Raw genomic sequence first — 20,595 nt, 5'->3', positions numbered from 1 at the left:
ATGGGGTTGGCCCCGTGGCCACACTCTTGTAGCCCTCAGCAAAAATACTCCAAGCCAGAATAGTCGCAGTGGTGGTGCCGTCACCCGCAACGTCATTCGTCTTTCCAGCCACCTGCCGAATTAACCGGGCGCCGACGTCTTCAAACTGATCGTTGAATTCGATAGAACGTGCCACGGTCACTCCGTCCTTCGTGATCTTTGGCTCCCCCGTCGTCTGTCTGATGATGACATTCCGCCCCTTTGGACCAAGTGTTACCCCAACAGCGGTGGCAATGCGCTCAATGCCGTTCAACATTCGCTCCCTCGCCTCGCCACCAAACTGAATGCTCTTCCCACGGTTCCCCGCGACGCGTCTAGAGAGGCGCAGCATGACTTCGCTTCACACCTTCTTCTCCCCTTTCTTTTTAAGAAATGTTTGCGTGCGTGGGCCGTTGAATCCCTTTCAAATGCACTGATTGGCCTCCCACCCACCCACCCAAATAAAAAAAAAAATAATTTTTTTTTACATAATACAAAAAAATCAAAAAAAAAAAAAAATCAAAAAAAAAAGCAAGGAAAAAAAAAACACTGTAAGACACGAGAAGAATAATTCAGGGACAAAAAGGCACACACAAAAACTCAATCATCTCCCCAATTCAGTGCTAACCCATTTGCACCACTTCTGACTACACACGCTTTTCCACTTCAATAAACTGAAAAAGCAGAAAAAAAAGGCAAAAAAAAAAAAAAAAACTACAGTTACTGCATTGTCACCGTCACACCCTTTTATCTCATCTCGCGGCTCGTTCATTGTCTCCCCCCTTTTTTTCTTTTCTTTTTGGCTCACAAATTATGAGTGGGAGATGCGATTTAACACAGCACGCTGCCGTGAAAGATCAATCTGCAGCCGCGATGCCGCACCCAACACTGATGCAGTATCGCCATGCATAGAGACGCATCTCGCAGCCGCATTCATCGATGCCTTCGCCTTTGCATTTTTATTCAGCTCCAGTTCCCGCCGAAGTTGTTCGTGTGTGGCACCCACTTCGGCCGCACGGAGTTGCAAGTCTTCAAACCGACGCAACAATTCGTTTTTATCCGCCTCAAAGGCTTCGCGTTCTTTACGAAGCGCCTCGCGTTCTGCTGAGATCTCGTCCAAAAGACGCTTTTGCTCACACCGCATCTCTTTCACAGCCAAACGATCCTCTTCAATGGCTTCAACCTTTTCCGCGTATGCCTCCTCCCGTGCACGTAAAGACTTAAGCACTTCCATCTCATCGGTGTTTTGACGTTCCCGCAACACGGCGGCCTCTGTGCGTTCCCGAGCAATCGCCAATCGCTCTTCCTGTAGCTCAGACATGGCCTGCAGTTTTTTAGCCATAAATTCTTCGTATTGCTGCTCAAAGGCCTTGCGTTCCTGAGAAACCTCGTGAAGCATCAATTTTCGATCCCTCTCCAATTGTTGTCGCAGCGTTTCATAGTGTGACTGAGTTTCCTGACATCGTCGTCGTTCATCGCCGGCCTCCTTGGTAAAGTTTGCAAGCGAGATATCAAACTTTGCATACAAGGAGGCCACACGAGTGCGTTCTTTTTCCATCTCCTGCTTCACATACTTGAGTTCCTCCAGAACATTGTCTACAAGGGCTTTTTGTTCGCTTATTAACTGCTCCTTTTGCCGCAACACCGCCAACCTTTCGTCGTTGAGGGTTACATTCATCTTTTTTGTGGTTTCCATATCAAAATGCATCTGCTCGATAATTTTTTCCAGCTTTGCTGCATTTCCCGTATGTGACTCTAACATCTCAATTTGCCGCATGTGAATTCTGTCACTCTGCCCTGCGGATTCCGCGTGGCGTTTCTCTATGGCTGCAAGTTCCATGCGGTGCATCTCCTCCGCATGTGCGCGGTCAAGTTCAAACTGACGGCGTGTTTCCTCCAATTGTGTTTCGTATTTCCGCTTCAAATCATCCAAAAGGGTCTGAATAAGCGTGCGATCCCGCTCACGCACGTTTTTCTCCTCGCGGTCACGGCGCTCCCTTTCAATACTTTCCAGCTCGCTGCGCAACTCCTTGTCGCCTTTTAGACGCGCCTCGCGGTCCTCGAGGTCCCGCTTCCACCGCGCCTCACGCTCCTCCTCGTCTTTCAGGGATTTCTTTTCCACAAATTCGCGAAATCGGGCATCCCGTTCCTCCATTGCGCTCCAAAATTTCGCCTCACGCTCCTCACGTTCTTTGGCCTCCTTCTGCATCCGTTCCTGCCGCTCCAACTCCTCGCGGCGGTCTTTGGCCTCGCGCTCCTTGCGGTACCGCTCGTCTTTAATAAGCCTCTCCTTCTCTGACGCCACAACAGAGAGGTTTAACTCATGGAACACTTCGCGAACGTCCTGCGCAAGACGTTGAAACAAACTTTTCGCAGCTTCCTCTTGTTCCAACCGCCGCAGATGCACCGCACGCTCCCTTTCCCGAATTCGGCGGCGTTGATTTTCCGTTAACTGTCTTCGTTCCACCATGACAGCATTCGCACCATCGTCCCTGTCATCATTGGGATCCCTTGGCGCTCCCACAGACTTTGACTCCTGTTCCGCCTCTTTTGTTTTCTGCTCCTGCAAACGCTTCAACTCTTCTATCTGCGCACGCAGTTCTTCTTGCTGATTCTGAATCGTCTTCGCTGCCACCTCCTGTTGCTGCTGCCACCGCCGCACTTGTTCCTCGTGCATCTCTCGCACCTCTCGCATCTTTTCCTCCGCAATGCGCTCTAACCGCGCCTCCTCCTCCTTAATGGTGCGCTGCAACTCCCTCGTGTTATCAAACGACGGGGGTGCGGGTGCGGGAACAATGTCGTCGTCCTCAAAGTCATCCGAGTACTGTGCTCCCGCGTCATAATCCGCAACATCGTAGTCAACGGCGGAGGTCGTTACGCTTTGCGGGTCGCCCTCTCCACGTCGCACGCTTGTTCCCTTCTCCCCACCTCCACCACTTTCTAAAGCCCGGCGCTCGGCCCTTTTGCTTTTCGCTTTCTTTCGTTCTTTCTCCTTCTTTTTCACGGTTTCCTCCTTCTTCTTCTGGCTTTCGTCTTCACTACTTACAGGGGCGACATAATCGTCAAATTCGTCGTCGAAGACATTGTAAGAGAATCCCTTTTTCGGGGGAGGATTCAGACTTGGTGCACCTTTCAAGGAAGACATTTGCCGTCTCCTGCGCGCCCGCCTATGTGTATATATGATGTATGCAACTTTGTGTCTATCTATCTATATATATATATATATATATATATGTCGGCTGACCTTTTGCGAATGTATTCTAAACGCACTGTTCCTCCTTTGTACTTTCAGCCAAAAAAAATTCTTTTCTGACTGGACCGCTCAACTCAATTCTTGCAATTTTTTTTTTCTCCTTTGGTTTATTTGGCCTTTGGCGGCAAGACCCCTTTCTTCTTATGGCTGTATTGTGCGATCTACGTTGGATTTCTATGTGCACTGCAAGTTAGAGAATACAAGAGACAAGAAAAAAAAAAAGAAAAAAACGTAGAACCATACAATAATACGTGCATATGAAATCACAGGAAAGAAAAAATTTTTCTTCGGAAAAACAAGCATTTGCACATTTTTTTCCACGTGAGCAATTACTCTGTGGAAAGTTGGTCCGGAGGAAAATGACTAGAGACCTAAAAGGAGGGAAAAGCTTATTGATGCCAGCACAGAGCCACAGTACTCACCTTATATGTCTGGCGAACTCCTTCACGGAGCTCATCAAACCACGAAAGCTGCTACTCCACGAGGCATCGCCCGGAACAGGTATACAAAAGCGACGCTGCAGCCGCAGTACGTCTTCAGATGTCGCCACCTTCAACTCCTTTACCAAGCGAAAGCCGTAGCGATCGATCCAGCCCATGGCAACTTTGAGAAAGTCATTAACGTCACACGGTGGGTATGACTGAAGCAAAGGGAGTATCTCAGAGAGACTCGTGAGACGTAGCAGCTCATCGCGTAGGCAATTTAGCATGGCGACGGCAACAACAAGCACGACGCTGCGCAGCTCCTCCCCAAAGGAAAATAAAAAATCCCAAACTCGGAATACATCCGGCACGTTAAACTCCTGCGTAAAAAGCAATGTCAGCCAACGAAACGCGTAAAACTCTGACTTTATTTGTTTCTTTCCTAAATGCTCCCAGAGCTCCGGTTCTAGAAATTGAAGCAACCGTTCGAAGTTACGGATGGTGCAGCTTACTCCGGTATCTTGATCATAATCCAGGCTACGACAAAAGTCATCACCAAGATACGCAAGCATGGTTTGAAAGCAGAAAAAAACCTGACTTTCTACCTGTTCGTTTACCACCTCAGAGCGTCCGGAGGCAAAGGCATACAACAAGTGCCCCACGAGTTCATTCATCCCCTGCACGTACCCAAGTCCCTTGTTGACGCCGGCAAGGGTGTGAATGATGCGCCGCAGACTTTGTTGCGTTGGCGAAAAAGTAGCGTAAACACCATTATCTGGCGGGGCGGGCTCCCCAGACTTAAAAAAGTGCATGGAAGGCATCGTGCGGGGAATGTCAAGATCCACCGCACGGTAACTGCGCTCCCCAACGACAACATCCCCCTTCTCATCCAAACGACACACAATGGAGACAATTTCGCGGTACTCCAACGCTTTTCTCTCCAGCAGCGGCGCCCAACGCGAAGTTTCAGTTGGGAGAAATCCCAACAGTAGTTTCCAAAAAAAAGCTCGTACGTTTTCTGTTGCACCGCCGCGGCACAAACCAGAAACCACCGGCAAACTAACGATAGGCCCAGCAATGGCGGCGACGTACGCGTCTGTTGCTTCGTGCGAGATGCACTGCGGGAGAAGGTCCGACACCGCCGACAGTTCCCCAATCAACGAGGGGGGCGGAAACTGCGCCATTCGCTCCAACCCGGGGAGCTCCGCTTGCTTATTTCGCTGTTTCCCTTCCTTCTTCGCACGCCGTTTTGGCGTTTGCTGGAAAATCACGGGCAGTACACGACACAACAAAAAGAATGGGCTCCACAAGAGAAAAGAGTGCAGAATAAAAAAGAAACAAAAAAAAAGGACTGACAAAACCTCCTTGCAGGCCCCACAAGTCCGCACGCAGACACAACCATACATAAATGCATACATGTGCCGGATGTGTGTGCGTGGGTCTCCCTCCGACCCGAGTGGCGCAGCACCGCTAAAAGTTGTCTTCTTTTCGCCGCTACAAAAAGAAAAAAAAATGCGTCACAAAAAAAATAAGTACGCGGAAACGCATCCTTCGACCTGCAACACATCAAAATAAACAGCGCCCATACGGACTCTGAAGTGAAGCGAAACCCCTCATACAAACCTGCAGAAGCAACAAAGAAAAAACACACACAAATACGCTCAATTCATCATCGTCATCAAATGCCAGCAGCCGAACAGAGAGTTTTTTTTTTTTTTTTTTTTTGAGCCGGAAGGAAGTGATGACGAAAGACAAAATAATGGCCCCGGTTTACTCCCCACACATTTCCAAATTCGCCAATAAATACATCCAAACCGCAAAAAGGGGGGAAAAAAAAACGCCTACATATTATATATATTTATCTACACCCTCTTCTCTATTTCTTCCTCTCCGCGTCCCTTTTTTTCTCCTCATTGAATATAAATGTACTCATTTTTCTTTCACTAATGCTCTTCGCTACTACTGTGTCTCATGGCATGGGGTTAATGGAATCCAGGAACGACAAGATGACACGTGTGGGGGTAACTTGTGTATCGACGATGGGATACACAAGCGCCATGCGACCGTCTGGTAGCGCAACGTACGCGCGGCGATCAACGCGGTCACATGTATTCTCATCTTCATCCGCAAGAGAACTGCGGTAGTACGACTGCCGCATGAGAATGGCGGCCGTTGCGACACCAAACATGAGTGTGGGTGCATAGTATGCCCAGCGGTGAATGCGGCTCGTGTACGTTGACGGCACAAAATACGACCAAAAGGGTCGTTTCACCGTCGCTGCCCTCACCATTTTTTTCAAATTCCCCTCCCACCCCCCTCCTTTTTTTTTTTTTGTTTCTTCTCTTCTTAGTTTGTTTTTACGACTCCTCCGTTTGATTGAATGAGTCACCACTTCCTATTTTTTTTTTGTCGGCTGCCCCCCAAAAATTGCATTCAGTGGCAAAAGGTAGGAAAAAGGGCGCGTCTTGCAACGGGAACACAGCACAGCGCACATGGAAATACAGAAAGAGGAAAAAAAAAAAAGAAAAAGAAAGGCAGTATTATTATTATTGTTTTTGTTGAGGTAGTGGGTTTTCCTTCTCGTGGCAAAAGTTTCAAAAACAACAATACCAATATATATATATATATATGCTACAAGGGAATAAGAGCCATTCTTGAAGTGCTTCACAATTTGGGATTTTCGCCCATCCCCTATTTATTCCATGAAAAACTTTAGCCAGATATTTCCTTCATACATCAAAAGCACGTAGGCGCAAATCAAAAATTAAAATATAATTACATTGGAACCGTTCTTCACACCGCCACTTGATTCCTAATTCCTCCTTGCAAAGAACAGCTTGGTTGTGTCTTTCCCCGACTCCGAGTCGCGAATAGAGTTGGAGGCACGCAGGTTCCAACCCTCCCCTTCCAAACCCTCAATAATCGTAAGGAACACAGCTGACTTGTGCAGATCGTCACAGAAATGCTGGCTGAGCTCCATGCGCCAGTGGTCAGGGTTGGGGTAGAAAAGAAACTTAACCGGATCCTTCGAAGGACTTGAAGATGTGGAAACACCTGTGGGAATGCGCTGCTCCAAAAGCTTGACGGTCTCCTCCCGCAGAGCGGATCCCAGCATGGTGATGACGGGAGGGTTGAAGGTCGCAGACACGCACAGGTTGGGCATTAGTGTGGTTTCGTGAGAGGGTCACCTCGTTTTTAGATTCCTTCTGCTGCAGTCGAAACAGCGTCAACCAAAGCAACAACAACAAAAAAAAAAAAAAAAAAAGAAGATCCAATTGGTGGACGCAAGTGCAAAACGCATGCAACCTTCAGTTAGTGAGCCTCGCTGAGGTGCCCGCCATCCTCAACCCCTCCATCACACATTGAGGTTATGCGAGATAAGGGAGCAGGCATAATTCATAAGAGAGGAAGAGAAAAAAAAATAAAAAAAAGAGAAAAAGAGAGAGAAAAGACGTTAAAGAAAAAACAAATAGAAAAAAAAAAAAAGAAGAAAAGAAAGGATATAATCCACGATACAGGGATATTTCACACACCTGAGGAAACCCAAGTGGTGGTAATAATATAATATTTGTCCACAAGCTGCGGGTTGTTACCGTTTGGGTGTGGCGTACGGGTACGGCGAGTTGGCGCGCGGTTTTGTCGTGTGGTACTCGAGCAATCCGCGCAGCGATGACTCGGAAAGAATCCGCTTGTATGCCTTCTTCCCACTTGAGAGCACGAGTGGCTCGCTAAGTTGGCCATCAGACTTATTTCTGCGGAGATATGTTTTTCCGGAACGGTGCTCGTAGAGCGGCAACTTCCGAAGAGAAGTCTCCGCCCCCAAGATTTCCCACATGACCTTCCTTCTTTGCTGTTCTCTTGCCCTCTCTAACCGCTCCGCCGCCCGTTGCTGCCTCTGCTGCATGTCCAGTTGCTTCTGCATCACATGTCGTCTTCGGCTTTCTTGCACCTCTTTCGTACGCTGTACGCAAAGCTCACGCTGTACGGATCTTCGCTCATTTATCTTCGCGGCCTGAATGGCGGCTGCCTCCCTCCTTTTTCGCTCCTCGCATAGTCGTTGCGTAAGCCGATCCGTCTCCTGCCGGCGGAAAGACATCACTTCTTCCCTCACCTGGCGCGTGATTTTGCTCTCCATGTCCTGCAGTAGCATTTGTGCCTGGATAGTTTCGTTAAAGTCATCACGTGCCTGTTGAATTTTATCACGGACAGCCCGAGATTGGTGCTGGCGAAGCAATAATTTCTTGTTTTTCTCTTGGACCTCCTGTTCCCGTGCCATGCGCGATGCTTCGCTCTTGGACCGCTTGCGTTCCAGGGCAGATTCCATCTGCTTTCGCCGCAATTCGCCTTTCTCCCGTTCACGAAGAAGACACTCATGAGCTCTGTTAAGCTTTTCTGTGTACTTCTGGTGGCATTTGCCTCCTAGTTGTTCCTCAATAACGCTATCCAAGTGGGCTCGGTGTTTAGTGACACGCTCCTTAATATAATCTTCAATCATACGGAGTTTTTCATTGTGATTATGCCGCATAGCCAAATGCAGATGCTTCTCTTCCTTATGGATAGATGAGGCAACCACTTGCACCAAAAGAATTTCCATCTGCTCCTGAAAAGAGTGCTGCAGAGAAATGTATTTTCCCCAGCACTCCTCGCTAATCCTCGAGCGAGCGGTATTTTCTTCTTCCATGAGATCCAGCAATTGGACATGGTGCAATCGACGATTTTGAAACCGGTACTTTTCATCCCCAGTGACCTTCTTCCGCTGCAGGTCAATTTTTTGTAGGAGATCCCCCCATGCTCCAGCACGCTTCTTTAACTTGTTGCCGCAGAAAAGTGTTCGTGCAAACGCCTGGATGAGAGTCACATGTCGATGGATATGCTCCTTCACCTTCATATGCATCTCAACAAGTGAGCCAGCAGCCACAAGAAATCCCTCCGGCGTCACGTGATATGTTGCACCGGCTGCACAAAGAATGGCTTCCGCGACCTTGCAGTTCTCAGTGGCATGTGTGTTCGCGGGTGGCAAAAGCATTCTGAAAGTAGAGGCGATAAAACCAACCTGACATGTAATGTAGAGATGAGGCATTTGCCTTCGCAACTCCAGAGCACAGCGCAGAGGAGTCTCCCGCAACTGCTTCTCAACAGAATCGCCATTAAATCCCGCGCCAAGTTGAACGCCCCCTATCCACCAGAACATGTTCTTGTCGTCCCGCATAACGTCAAGCAAAGGTTTCACGTGAATCATTTCCTCCCCAACGACGTGTTCCGCGGTACCATTCTCAGTCTGTGCCAATAAGTGCAGAGTTTCCTGTGTTTCCACATCCGCGTTTTCGAGGAGAAATGTACGCACGTCGGTAAATTCCGCATGGTATACGGACTTCAGCTTCGTTAGTTGATCTGTAGTGCGGGGAAACTGATACTGCCGCGCCCCAAATGAGTGTTCGATAGTAAGCATTAGTGTGGTGGCATTCAACTTTACATGAGCACTCTTCGCGCAGTTTGTCAGAGCCAATCTCATCTTTTCCTCCCCCTGCAGTGTGCGAGCCACGGAGAGAACGCCACCAAGACCGTACAGTACCTTCAGCAAGCCATAATTATCCAAGGGATTAAAAATCTCCTGTAGCTTCTCTGGGACACGAAATCCGGCGCGTTGCCACAGCATCACCTCATGATCACTTGAACAAAGAAAAGCTTGCGTCATTTCCTCATACATGGTGGCGAGGGAAATGTTCTCCAAGTCAACGGACTCTGCCGGGGGAGGGGGCGGCACAGCGACCAGTGTGATGGAGGGCGGCAGAGGCTTCGACTCCCCAGAGAATTGGAGGGCGGCATTTACTTTCTTTACCAGCTTCAACACAACGCCTCGGTAGATCAGCCGGGCGGCAGCTACACAAACTGCACGTGAAGAAAAAATAGTTATACACTCCTCAACGTCCAACTGAAAAAGACGGGCGAGGCCCCTAAGGGCGGAGAGATTTGACAAGGTGCCATCCGCGTAAAATTCCATTTCGGTGAGATGTACAACCGCCGCCACCTGCCTGAAGATTGCCTGCAGCGTGGAGGAGGAGAGGCCAAGGGTTTCCGTCGCTCGAGTGAAGCTGACGTATTCTTCCTGCAGTCGCGCCACAAGGGTAGTGTCTAGAATGCTTGTCTGACAGACAAAGCTTCGCTGCTTTTGGTTGATGTAAAGCCGTTCTCTCTCTTCGTCACTGAGTCCGTACAGAATGTATGAAAATATCTTAAAATTAAATTCATTGGTGTCACCAATGCCAGAAACAAGCAGATGGTTGCACTCAAAGCGCACATCCTGCAATTGGTGATGCGATGCTCCTTTAATGCACAACTGTGCCTGCAGGTAGCACAGATGCTTCCGTCCTATGGTGGATGTAAAGGCGGAAATGACATTCATGCCCGCCGCAATCATACTCCTCCGCACTGGCGTCACTTCAAACAGCGCACAGCACGTATCCAAAAAATATCCACAAAGACTGGGCAGCGCATGGCCACATGATACCACCACCTGGTGTTTCTGCGAGCCTTTCCACGCAAGAGCTGCCTTGAGGGCGATGTCACGTCCCGAGGGATTACTCCCAGTGAAACTGCCCTCGCCCAACAAGACAAAGAAGTTGTCACCAACACTCGTTAAGAACTCATCATTAGCGGCACGGTAGCGAATTAACTCTATGACAGGCGGCAAACCAACAAGTGGTGTCGGCGACATGAGTGCTGCATTCTTCGTATGCAAGAAGACGGAAGGTTGGTCTGACATGTGAAGTAACAACTGTGCATCACTCCCCGCGTCAGACGCCTGCGGGTTGAAAATGTCCAGCGAGGAGACCGTTTCCTCCATTGGACCGTCGCGGACAATTATATTCGCTCCGTCAAGCGACGCCGCAACGCCGACACGCCACCCATCGCTCACGCTCCGATAGAATACAACTGGCATCAAAAAGAGGTTCCTGTGTGTTACGCACCACTCTTTCCCCTTCTCTTGGTGTGTGTGCGTGTGTGTGTTGCTTCAGTCGCTTCCTTTCCGGAGGAAAAAGACGACCCAAACAAAATAAAAATAAAAATTAAAAATTAAATTAGTCGCACCGTTAGCAACAAACCCAAGAAAAGTCTTTTGCATTTGGAGTGCATGCCGGTCAGCCAATAAGAGCGTCCCACACGTTACTCCAGGGGGGCAAATAAAGGTCGCCCACTTCATTTACTGACCGCTCGCTCCATCCACTCTGTTACGCAGGAAGCCCCAGACGCGGTTCCTCAAGAGAAAATGAGGACCAACAAGAGAAAATACAAAATAAATAAAATAAACGCATGTTTATATTTTTTCTAGGAAAGAAACACACCGGCAGCCATGCCACAGAAAAACGCAATTTTGCGTTCAATAGAGCCGGCAATCACGGCAATTGCCGCACGGAATGGGCTGCTCGTTGGTTTGTATTCAGAAACACTCCACAAATCGCTTAGTAGCCGTTTCCACCGGACATCTGCGTAGCCCATCAAGTGAAGCAGCTGTGTCATAGCTAGACCGCTCACAAGAGTGCGAATAACGGAGCCGATGCCGCGTTTCAAAAGGCCCACAAGAAGGGCGCCTCCCAGCGCACTTAGAGCCACCACACTGTACTGCCTCACAATCCTTCTACGTGAGGCCGGCAACAGCGGCACCGCTGTGACTTCCAGCAATGGTGACACCTCTGCATTCACAATCTCGGTGTCGGAGTCCAACTCACTCGACTGAATAGTGCCATCCACATCACTATCATCCGAGGGGATGGAAAACTTTTTTGACGACCCCTCCGCGCTCGGGCTTTGCGAGACTGCGATGCCCTGCGACCAATCTTCGTTCCCTTCCATTGAACCCATCAGATCCGTGAAAAAAGCACGTTTTATTTGACTAAACCCCACCGAGATGCGATGCTCCGGGGGCGGGACGTCAGAGTCGATTCCGAACGTCCACCTCACGCCGGTGGATGAGGTGACATCCATAATTTCTTCTAAAAGCCAACACTTCGAGGAAAAGGGTAGGAAGACAAAAGCACCGCACCAAAAAAAAAAAAAAAAAAAAAATGAGGAGGCAGCAGCGCCAAACGTTACACACGAGGAGGGAAGGCAACAACAACAGCAAAAAGGGAAATATATATATATATATACGTCGTAAAGGGGAACGCCGCCCCACTTTTTATTTCTCATGTAGACGTTAAAAAGCACAAGACGGATGGGCGAATTTCACCCGTTAATAACTCTTGAACGTGCAACTCAAACTCACAACGCTCTGCATTGTAACAGACACCGTAAACAGCACAATCTTCTTCTACTCGCTGTCCCACCTTCACGCCAAAAAGACCTTCGTTGAGCCACGAGGTAACGTCGTACGTCCCGTCAACCGTGGGATTTAGATACCGCGCGGGATCTTCGGGTGTCAAAAGAGCAGAGCTCGTAGAAGGCCCATTGTACTCCAATTTCACTTCCCCAACAGGAATCACATGGCACCCGTTAAACATTGGCGCCAAACATGCAGCTGGTCCACCCACCGGATTCCAAAAGGGGGCGGGGCACCCAAGGGATTCATCATGCGCAACGCCTACCATCACTGCTACACCGTAGCGACATAACATCTTCGTTCCGTGCTTCATATGATGACCGAAGAGTGTACATGCCTCAGGTGTGATGTCGTAGTAACGCTTTATGGCATGTGTGCTACCGCAATGATACGGAAAAGAGAGCTGTAGGGCCTCACCATTAACACGACTACCAACTTTAAGCAGCACCTCCGTCCCTCGAAGGGATGCTAACCGTCTTCGAGAGACTGAGAGCAAATAATCTAGCACCTTCATTGCCCCGATACCACTCCCCACCGCCTCCGTCGCACAGAGAAGAACCAACTGCTCACGATCGTCAGTAGTTGACGACGGTCCCTCTGGTTCGAAACCAAACAAGTGTTTGTGACGACCCAACTCCGCCATAGACACGGGAAACGCACCAGGAAGACCCGGAACATGAACCAACACCACCTGATCGCCGTGCTCCTTGCAGGAACCAAGAAATGTCATGGGTATACCTAGGCCTTCGCCCACGTGGTACACGCATCGAAAACCCGCCGTTTCGCACGCAACACGCTGCGACAGCGGTTTGGTTTCGGATGAACCAAATATCGCCTGGCGTGCCACTTCAGCAGCAGCTACTCGCACCTCCGTAAGGCGTGCAGGTTTTCCCAAGGCGCGAAGAAGCGGAAATGCCGCACTCATCCGAAAGAGAACAAACACACAAAAAGAAAAGGGTCTACTGGCGAAGAGAAACCGCAACCAAAAAAAAAAAAAAAAAAAGAAACTTTCCTCTTGTCCCCCTTTCACTCTTTTTCCATCCTTTGATACAACTGAAGTTAAACTCAAAAAATTGAGAAGAAAAAACAACTAAACAGCCAAAACAAAACATTTAAAAGAGCGCGGCTGAGTTCCAGAAGGCACCGCAACCCAAAATGGCAATAAAGGAAAAAGGGGGGAAAAAAACCTTCCTCAATCCAGTTGGAAAAAATGGCGGCCACATGGGGAAGCACTGCAGCGCGTTGAAGAGGCACTTCCAAATCTTCACTTTGAAGACTACACGCATTGATTGCATTTTCCCCCATTTTGTTCCTCTTCCCCCTCGTTGCATCGCCAACAAATTGCAAACCCACTTTTTATTGCTTTGGAACGCCCTACTCTTTCCCTCTTTTGCGCCACAAGTAGAAAAAGAACACCAACACAAACACATACACACACAAAAAAAAAAAAAAAAAAAAAAGGTAAGTGCGCATCCAGAGGAAAGAAGCTATTCAAGAAAAAAAAAAAAAAAAAAAAAAAGAAAAGAAAACTAGAAGAGAAAAAGAAGGAGGTTTTAACTAATGTGGGCTGCACTACCCTTCCTCTCCCTCCTTTTCCCACGGAAGTACAGCTTCAAACACGGTTGTATCATCGTGGTCCCCTCCACTTGGGCTGGTTTTCAATGTTGCCTCCTCACGTCCCCCATGGGAGACGTTTTCCCGGCATTCGGAGGGGTTTCCGCTCGAGAGGGACGCGTACACCTCAAGCTTCACGCGTAGCTGGTCGTTAACATTCGCGAGCTGCGCAAAGAGTGAGCCATGATCGGGGCACAAAACACTTTCCCCCAGCTTTTCCCGCTGCAACTTTAACTCACCCATGAGACGATCAAGTTTCGCCTTGTGGTATTTGCAGCTCTCTGAGACGGAGTCTCCAAGTTCCGTGGTCTCCCGCTTCATGGTGATGTTGGTAAGCAGCTGAAGGTTACTCAGTGCCAACTCAATTTCATGCTGCACCGTTGATATTTGCTCCTCGATCCATGCCGCCATCTCCCGCCTGCAATTCAGCGTCTCCCGCAATTTTTTCCAATGTGTCGCGTTGTTTGGAACGCCAATACGCTTCTTACGCAACACACCAGTCGTGTCGACTGGCTTTGGCTCTATGGAAACGACTTCCATCACATCTAGCAACTGGCTTCCGTTGCGGCACATTCGATAGATAAAAAAGCGCCAGCAAGTGTTCACCCAATACTGTTCATCCGAGACATGGCGAGGCACCAATAAAGATCGGAACTCAATGCACTCTGTTTCCGACGTCAACCAATCCACCAACTCTTGAGACGGTTTACATTCGCTGAATTTCGGAATTTCCGGTAATTTTTCAATGGAGTCAACATTCAACAAACCGCATAACTTTGACACGAGCGACTCCTCGCCCAAAATTCTCTCGGGTGGAATGATGCAGCTGTTCTCTTCCATGAGCGCTGATTCCGCCAGAAGCGTCCATTCCTCTGCCGGCGATTCCCACTGAGACGGCGGCAGAAAAAACAGATCTTTCGTCACACGAGTAACGGCAGGGCATGGACCCTCCGATTCTTTCGAAGTGACACACTCCGCCGCGGGGACTGTCTTACATTTTACTTCAGTGGTGCCGCAATTCGTGTCGTCGTATCCCTCCTCTAACTCCAGCATGCCGGTCTGCTTCACCAGCTCATACCCCTCTTCTGTGAGCAGCTTCGCCTTCGCCGACGCGGTCTCCACCAGCGCGCTCAGTGCATCAAACATGAGTTCCCACGGACAGGCACAATCTTTTGTCCACAATACGGCCCCTGCGGCCAAAAGCACACACACACACAGAAACGAAATTCACAATCTAAAACAACAAGAAAAAGTAGAAAAAGTTATGCCACGCGTAAGAAAGCAAAAAAGGGGCAAACAATTAAATCAATTAAAGCTTCGCTTCAGCGACTATTTGTCTTTTTTTTCATTTTGAAATCTGTGGGCCGCTGTTGCTCCTGCAGCGTAACATGCAACAAAGCACAGCCCTCTCCACACTGAAATTCGATCATGACAACACCCGTTCACTGGAAGTAATGCGAATGCCACGCCACACACACACACGAAAAAAAACAACAACAAAAAAAAACAAATACACACACACAAATACATATACATATATATATCCACTGCCCGCTGCCGAGCAGAACATGACCGCCCCGAATAAGGCCTGGTCCCCTATTCCTACAAAGAGCAAAGGGCAACGCACACAACTTAGGCCAGATACCTGCTCCCAAAGAAAAAACCTGCTGCAAATGCACTCAAGTCACTAATTCCATTGCCAGCAAACTTCAGGAAGCGGTTCAGATAAAAATGAAAATCCTCTGCATCAATTTTGCCGTTGCCGTCATGATCCAGCGCCTGAGTAATCTCACTCTCCACTTTTTTCCAGTTAATCTGAATGTAACCCAAGTAGCTGAGGCTCTGAAGAGCAATGACAGCAATCCCAGCACCGTACAACGCGTCTTGCGTGAGGCGCTTAGCGGCGACACCGACTGCTGTGCCCATCAGTCCACAAACGCCAATGCCCGTTGATAATTTCCCAATAACATTCGTACTTTTGAAGAGACCGTGAGGAACGGCCTTTGCAGCATGTTTTTCCTCTTGAGTTTTCTTCTTATACATGGGTAGTTATGAATAAATGTAAATGGTGTTCTTTGCAGGTGATTAAGGCAATCTTCCTGCTTTCAACATTAGAAGCAAGTAGAAGAGTCAAACAACAGCACACACAGACACAAAAAAAGAAAAAAAGAGAGCTATATAATCATAGAGGCCAAATCAAAAGCCCAGCAGTTAGTATCACCCAGCGACACCACACACACACACAAAAAGAAAAAAAAAAAGAGCAAAAAAAATAATAATAATCAAAAAAGGCGCCCATCGATAAGGCGCGGCAAAAACGTTTCGCATAAATGTCTGCAGAAGCACGACGATTCCATAGGAATAAGAAGGAAAAGGCAACACCCGGTTTTTACACGGCAAGGAACGTAGAACGTAAAAGCTCCTCCGCTCCACTCTTATTTAACCTTACCACTGTTGGGCAACAATATGGCTCCCGAGATGGTGCCAATGCAGGCTAACTGATCTGCTGTTGAAGATACTTTAATACGATTGCCTTGGCCACCGCACTGATGTCACGGGTTGCGCCGCGAACCACAAGTCGGTCCTGCGGTGTGCGGCAAATCAGTGGAAGGTGTCGCAAGTGCTCTAGAGATAGTTTCCAATCCCCCAATAGTGCCGCAGCCCACACCCCTAGACGCTGACTGTGGTTGTCCCTCGGCAGACCTGAGGCATTCATATCCGCAAGGAGCGCCATGGCTTCCGACCAACGCCCGGAACCCACGCATACCTTTATGGTTAACCGATGTGCCAGCGGTGGCAGCACAACTCGCGGTTCCTCCTCACGTGCTCGCTGCAAAAGCATTACAGCCTCCTTCCAGCGATTAGAAGCAACGCAGGCTTGTAAAACCGCACAAACGCAAAGGGGATGTGGAGGTTGATTGGCATCGGCAAACGAATCCTGCAGTATTCTTACCGCGACATCCCACATCGCCCCCTTGGCGGAGGCAAACAAGAGGGAAAGACGTGTACGAACAGGAAGATATGAATTTTTCTCCAGAAGCATACCCCCAATACGCACCGCCGCTTCCCACTGACCTGACTGCTCACACAATTCCAGGAGTTCCTCCATTCCCGTTGCCGCAGACGCTTCATCGGCTTTGGCCATCCAAGACAGTGCAGTTAACGCCTTTTCCCACTGTTTAACTGCATGAAATGAGCGAACAAGAGTTTGATACGAGTCTCCAGCAATGTTGGACACAAATCCCTCTCTCTGGGCAATGTCATACACTTGTGTTGCCACTGACCATGCATTGGACTCCTCGCATTGGCCCAACAAAAGCCCCACCATGAACTTGTCCGGCTTAACGCCTGCAGCAACTGCCGCATTAAACACCAAAAGCGATGACTCCCAGATCGGAGAAATGGACATGACATCTTTAAAAAAGTTCACATCAGAAGAAAAAATGTGTGCCGCCTCTTTTGTTTTTTCAATCGCCGACAACATGTAGAGGCACATCCGCCACTGCTTCAGCTGCGCTGTTCGATACAAAAGATTCCCCACAAACCCTGGGTCCACCAACGACCCTTGTGCTATTCCAGCAACAAACAACGCCACAGCCTTTTCCCACGCTCCACTTTTCGAGAGGTGTGGAATCAAAACCCCCAGCGAATACCACTCACCCATGTGAAGTTGCCGCTCCATCGCTTCTGCCACCGCCAAGGCGGATGTCCAGCTCCCATGCTTCTCGGCAAGTACCTGAGTAGCATGGGGGACATCCAACGACCAGCCCTTCTCTTCGCAGCGGCGGAGAATCGCAGGGTAGTTTCCCGGCGACAACAGGGAAGAAATAAACAATGAAGATGGCGGGCTCGGCAGGAATTCAGCAAAGTGAAGAGCACTCTGCCAGTCACCCAGACGCTGCGAAGCATGACAAAGAATCGCTACGGAACCCGGACGCACAAGAGACGCGTCATCGGCCAAACTAACCTTCCCCAAAGTTAGAACATCACTAACAAGACCTTGTCCACTTCGTTCTAGTGCATGGATGACATATTCCTCCACGGTCTCACTAAATATTCGACGCAGCAAGCCACAGCAGGCATTGACATCGCCGCCAAGCACCTCCGTGGCCAACAGCCTCGCAATTCCCCCCTTTCCCATGCAATCTCTCACACGCGTTGCCAAGCAAAAAAAAAAAAAAAAACCGATGAAAAAACAATAAAAATAAACAGAGCCAAAATTACAAGGAAACAGGGATTGTTATTTATTTATTAATAGTTTTTTAATTCTAATCTTCAGACCTTTTTTTTTTTTTCCGTCGGCCTCTTTCCCATGCTGTTTCCCGTAGCCACAGGTCAAATACCTCTTCGCTGCCTTTATTCATTTTCCTCTTTGAGATCATGTGAGTCATTGCAAATAACATCCGCACACACATATGCATTTATACCCCTCCAATTAACAGGGGCCACTCCCATTCCTCAGAATTCCGCCTCAACTTCAAATTGTTAGGCGGTCGACTCTTCTACGGCCTTATCTTCGTTCTTTGGACTCATCAGCTGCACCTCCTCCGCTGTCAGCTGCGGTACCGCCAAATTACAGCCCTCTTCCACGCGCTTCAGCGTCGCTTCCGTACCGGTTTCGTACATATTGCTCATCTCGTCTACAAACTGACGAACTGAACGGATAATAGAGTCGTTAAGAAGATTTTCTTCCTCACCCACGGACAGTCGTGTCCAGAAAGCATCCACGAGAACACTAGCAGCAAGATCCTCTGCGGCGGGCGCGCCCATCAAAGGAAATAGGCGCATAAGTGGAATAACCACATCTCTTCTCCACAGCTGACGTGCCAAATCAGGAGACGCATACATGTACTGTGACCGAAACCTAATGGCAGAAAAAAGGGTCTGTTGTTTACAAACAGCTGCGGCAATTTCCTCTGGCATGATGGTTGCGTTACTAGAGGTGTCTAACCCGCTGTGCCGTGCCCAGTACATGGAAATACCACGTAGAAAGGAGGGGTGCGTCGCAAACTTACGGTACACATGACCCCATAGGGCTCGCTTAAAATGATTCTCCGTACCCGCCTTGTTGATGCGCTCACCATAAAAACGAAAAAATGCCGTCACATCACACGGTCGTAATTTCTCAACAGATCCAACTTTGTTGTAGTCTGGTGGAATCATGCGGTTAAAAAGTTTTATCTCCCTCTTCTCCAAGGTGCCCTTGGCATCGGATCCAAGCAATTTCTCTGTGAGGTATTTAACTTTCGACTCGACAAGGTTGCGCGGAAGATAAGCCCGTCCTTTCATCTCAGCATCCTCAACCCCACACACATCTTCTTCCACCAACCGCATCATACACGTGTAGTCGTAAACTTCAAGTGGGGCATTGGGATCCAACTCGCGTCTGCATGGAACACACGCTGCCTTCTTTGCTACCTGCAGCTGCCCCACCTCATACTGCAAGCGTTCACCAATATCTGTATTACAGGCATGCAGACACTGTAGCAGCGCTGGGTCTGTCATCTTTGGAGCCTTGCCTGTATCCAAAAGTGTAAGCTGCTTGTCAATTGCCTCTTCAAACAGCTGACGTCTCACGTAGTACACATGCGAGTAGCGCAGAAGTAGCTCCAAATCACATGAGGCTAAATCAATTTCAATAAACTCATTTGCCTGCTCCTTGACGCGTTTACGGGTGCTGTACCATGCGTGCACCGGCTGCAGCTGTCGTAAAAAGCGCTCCTCAAGTGCAAGTGTGGGGTGGGTTCCTAAAAAAACACGGAATGGCGTCACAGCCAGCTCCCCACAAAGCCCTGGGCAGATAGACATTGGCTTCTCTCACACTAAGATAAAAACTCCCATCAAAATGAAGAATAGAATATTTCTTCGGTCAAAAATCATTCAGTCAGCTTTCATACCACCCAAAAGACGGTAAGACACACACACACACACACACACACACACACACACACACACAAATTGAGAACCAGAAGCATCATATTCTCCAAAATCTAACAACCAAAAACAAAATAAATAAATAAAATCAAGACAAGTAAAATAACACTACGAATTCCCCGCCCTCGCCCTTCCTTCTTTTCCCCCCTATTAAGATGCATCTGTTAATGGATTTGAATGTCTATAGAATTTATGCGCCTCGTGGTTTATTACAGCGCTTTTACCAGCTTTGGTCTTCTTCGTATTCCCCCGCTTCCTTCCTGCCCTTCTCCCTTCCCCACTTTTCTCTTTCTCCCTCTCACTTATGCATATATACCCCCATATGCATGTATGTATTCATTCACACCCATGCATACATCGGCTGGTATGCATTGCGCTAGTTTTTCTTCGATGTTTCAGATTTAATGGTAAGGAGTTTAATGATGCCTTTCATGGAATACAGCATCCGTCCGAAGATAACTTGCGATAGGGACCCCATGAAGGAAAAGGCAGCATCTGTGATTGGGTACTGGAGAATGGGCGGTATGGTCGTCTTCACACCGGGGATGCGGTCAGTCGTTGAGGCCCTAACGATGCAGTTCCCACGGAGACCTTCCATGCCGGCAAATCGATCAAACCCGCTGATCCCCACTCCACCGAACGGCAACGACTGGCAGAGGTAGTTAATGCAAAAATCGTTTACGTTTGTCATCCCTGTCCTCAATTTGGCCCCAATCCGTTTGGCGCGACTGACGTCTTTTGAAAAGACACAAGAGCCAAGACCATATTCACACGCATTCACTATTTCCACCGCTTCTTCGTCTGTGCTAAACTTCATCACGACAAGCACGGGCCCAAATACCTCTTCCTTCGCAATTGGCATCGTGGGCGTGACGTTCGTAATGATGGTCGGCGGAAAAAACCTACTGCTGGGTTTACCGCCACAAACAAGAATGGCACCTGCAGCAACGGTCTCGTCAATAAGCCTCTGAATCTTTTGAATAGAGGGTTCTCCCATGGTCATGGGCTCCCAAAGTCGTACAATCCTTGCGACGCCG

The 20,595-nt window shown here is 48.7% G+C and overlaps 13 protein-coding genes across 13 annotated transcripts, besides 19 other annotated features; all 13 read right to left on the bottom strand.

Moving 5' to 3' along the window:
* On the bottom strand, positions 1–370 carry Tc00.1047053511733.130 (chaperonin HSP60, putative; the record flags this gene model as incomplete). Its single annotated transcript, XM_804974.1, has 1 exon — positions 1–370. A coding segment is annotated over one exon (370 nt), but the record flags the coding sequence as incomplete, so codon positions are not given.
* Positions 1–13,434: a sequence feature (heterozygous, Esmeraldo-like haplotype).
* Positions 478–505: a sequence feature (AT_rich).
* Positions 514–565: a sequence feature (T-rich).
* Positions 696–732: a sequence feature (T-rich).
* Tc00.1047053511733.120 (hypothetical protein, conserved) lies at positions 830–3,163 on the bottom strand (the record flags this gene model as incomplete). The annotated part of the gene is made up of 1 exon (XM_804973.1): positions 830–3,163. One exon carries the CDS (start codon positions 3,161–3,163, stop codon positions 830–832), a length of 2,334 nt encoding a protein of 777 aa, XP_810066.1.
* Positions 2,978–3,042: a sequence feature (GA-rich).
* Positions 3,220–3,252: a microsatellite.
* Positions 3,690–5,111, bottom strand: Tc00.1047053511733.110 (GTPase activating protein of Rab-like GTPase, putative; the record flags this gene model as incomplete). Its single annotated transcript, XM_804972.1, has 1 exon — positions 3,690–5,111. One exon carries the CDS (start codon positions 5,109–5,111, stop codon positions 3,690–3,692), a length of 1,422 nt encoding a protein of 473 aa, XP_810065.1.
* Positions 5,398–5,418: a microsatellite.
* Tc00.1047053511733.100 (hypothetical protein, conserved) lies at positions 5,663–5,983 on the bottom strand (the record flags this gene model as incomplete). Its single annotated transcript, XM_804971.1, has 1 exon — positions 5,663–5,983. One exon carries the CDS (start codon positions 5,981–5,983, stop codon positions 5,663–5,665), a length of 321 nt encoding a protein of 106 aa, XP_810064.1.
* Positions 6,506–6,856, bottom strand: Tc00.1047053511733.90 (hypothetical protein, conserved; the record flags this gene model as incomplete). The annotated part of the gene is made up of 1 exon (XM_804970.1): positions 6,506–6,856. The coding sequence occupies one exon, from the start codon at positions 6,854–6,856 to the stop codon at positions 6,506–6,508; it is 351 nt and encodes a 116-aa protein (XP_810063.1).
* Positions 7,102–7,191: a sequence feature (T-rich).
* Tc00.1047053511733.80 (uncharacterized protein) lies at positions 7,283–10,633 on the bottom strand (the record flags this gene model as incomplete). The annotated part of the gene is made up of 1 exon (XM_804969.1): positions 7,283–10,633. The coding sequence occupies one exon, from the start codon at positions 10,631–10,633 to the stop codon at positions 7,283–7,285; it is 3,351 nt and encodes a 1,116-aa protein (XP_810062.1).
* Positions 10,745–10,775: a sequence feature (AT_rich).
* On the bottom strand, positions 11,020–11,676 carry Tc00.1047053511733.70 (hypothetical protein, conserved; the record flags this gene model as incomplete). Its single annotated transcript, XM_804968.1, has 1 exon — positions 11,020–11,676. The coding sequence occupies one exon, from the start codon at positions 11,674–11,676 to the stop codon at positions 11,020–11,022; it is 657 nt and encodes a 218-aa protein (XP_810061.1).
* Positions 11,736–11,757: a microsatellite.
* Tc00.1047053511733.60 (hypothetical protein, conserved) lies at positions 11,877–12,935 on the bottom strand (the record flags this gene model as incomplete). The annotated part of the gene is made up of 1 exon (XM_804967.1): positions 11,877–12,935. One exon carries the CDS (start codon positions 12,933–12,935, stop codon positions 11,877–11,879), a length of 1,059 nt encoding a protein of 352 aa, XP_810060.1.
* Positions 12,995–13,017: a microsatellite.
* Positions 13,435–13,540: a sequence feature (areas merged during assembly that could not be assigned to a particular haplotype. This can correspond to areas where the two haplotypes were merged or to regions with more than two copies in the genome that were merged during assembly.).
* Positions 13,449–13,470: a microsatellite.
* Positions 13,504–13,556: a sequence feature (T-rich).
* Positions 13,541–20,595: a sequence feature (heterozygous, Esmeraldo-like haplotype).
* Positions 13,583–14,770, bottom strand: Tc00.1047053511733.50 (hypothetical protein, conserved; the record flags this gene model as incomplete). Its single annotated transcript, XM_804966.1, has 1 exon — positions 13,583–14,770. The coding sequence occupies one exon, from the start codon at positions 14,768–14,770 to the stop codon at positions 13,583–13,585; it is 1,188 nt and encodes a 395-aa protein (XP_810059.1).
* Positions 15,135–15,168: a microsatellite.
* Positions 15,257–15,667, bottom strand: Tc00.1047053511733.40 (hypothetical protein, conserved; the record flags this gene model as incomplete). Its single annotated transcript, XM_804965.1, has 1 exon — positions 15,257–15,667. One exon carries the CDS (start codon positions 15,665–15,667, stop codon positions 15,257–15,259), a length of 411 nt encoding a protein of 136 aa, XP_810058.1.
* Positions 15,869–15,914: a sequence feature (T-rich).
* Positions 16,119–17,765, bottom strand: Tc00.1047053511733.30 (hypothetical protein, conserved; the record flags this gene model as incomplete). The annotated part of the gene is made up of 1 exon (XM_804964.1): positions 16,119–17,765. The coding sequence occupies one exon, from the start codon at positions 17,763–17,765 to the stop codon at positions 16,119–16,121; it is 1,647 nt and encodes a 548-aa protein (XP_810057.1).
* Positions 17,865–17,892: a sequence feature (AT_rich).
* Tc00.1047053511733.20 (hypothetical protein, conserved) lies at positions 18,110–19,432 on the bottom strand (the record flags this gene model as incomplete). Its single annotated transcript, XM_804963.1, has 1 exon — positions 18,110–19,432. One exon carries the CDS (start codon positions 19,430–19,432, stop codon positions 18,110–18,112), a length of 1,323 nt encoding a protein of 440 aa, XP_810056.1.
* Positions 19,540–19,580: a microsatellite.
* Tc00.1047053511733.10 (aldehyde dehydrogenase, putative) lies at positions 19,935–20,595 on the bottom strand (the record flags this gene model as incomplete). The annotated part of the gene is made up of 1 exon (XM_804962.1): positions 19,935–20,595. A coding segment is annotated over one exon (661 nt), but the record flags the coding sequence as incomplete, so codon positions are not given.

Source organism: Trypanosoma cruzi, genomic scaffold (genome assembly GCF_000209065.1).
Source record: "Trypanosoma cruzi strain CL Brener 1047053517161 genomic scaffold, whole genome shotgun sequence".
Taxonomy (NCBI): Eukaryota; Euglenozoa; class Kinetoplastea; order Trypanosomatida; family Trypanosomatidae; genus Trypanosoma; species Trypanosoma cruzi.
Note: the sequence above shows the minus strand (reverse complement) of the source record. Positions and strands in the feature narration are given on the sequence as shown.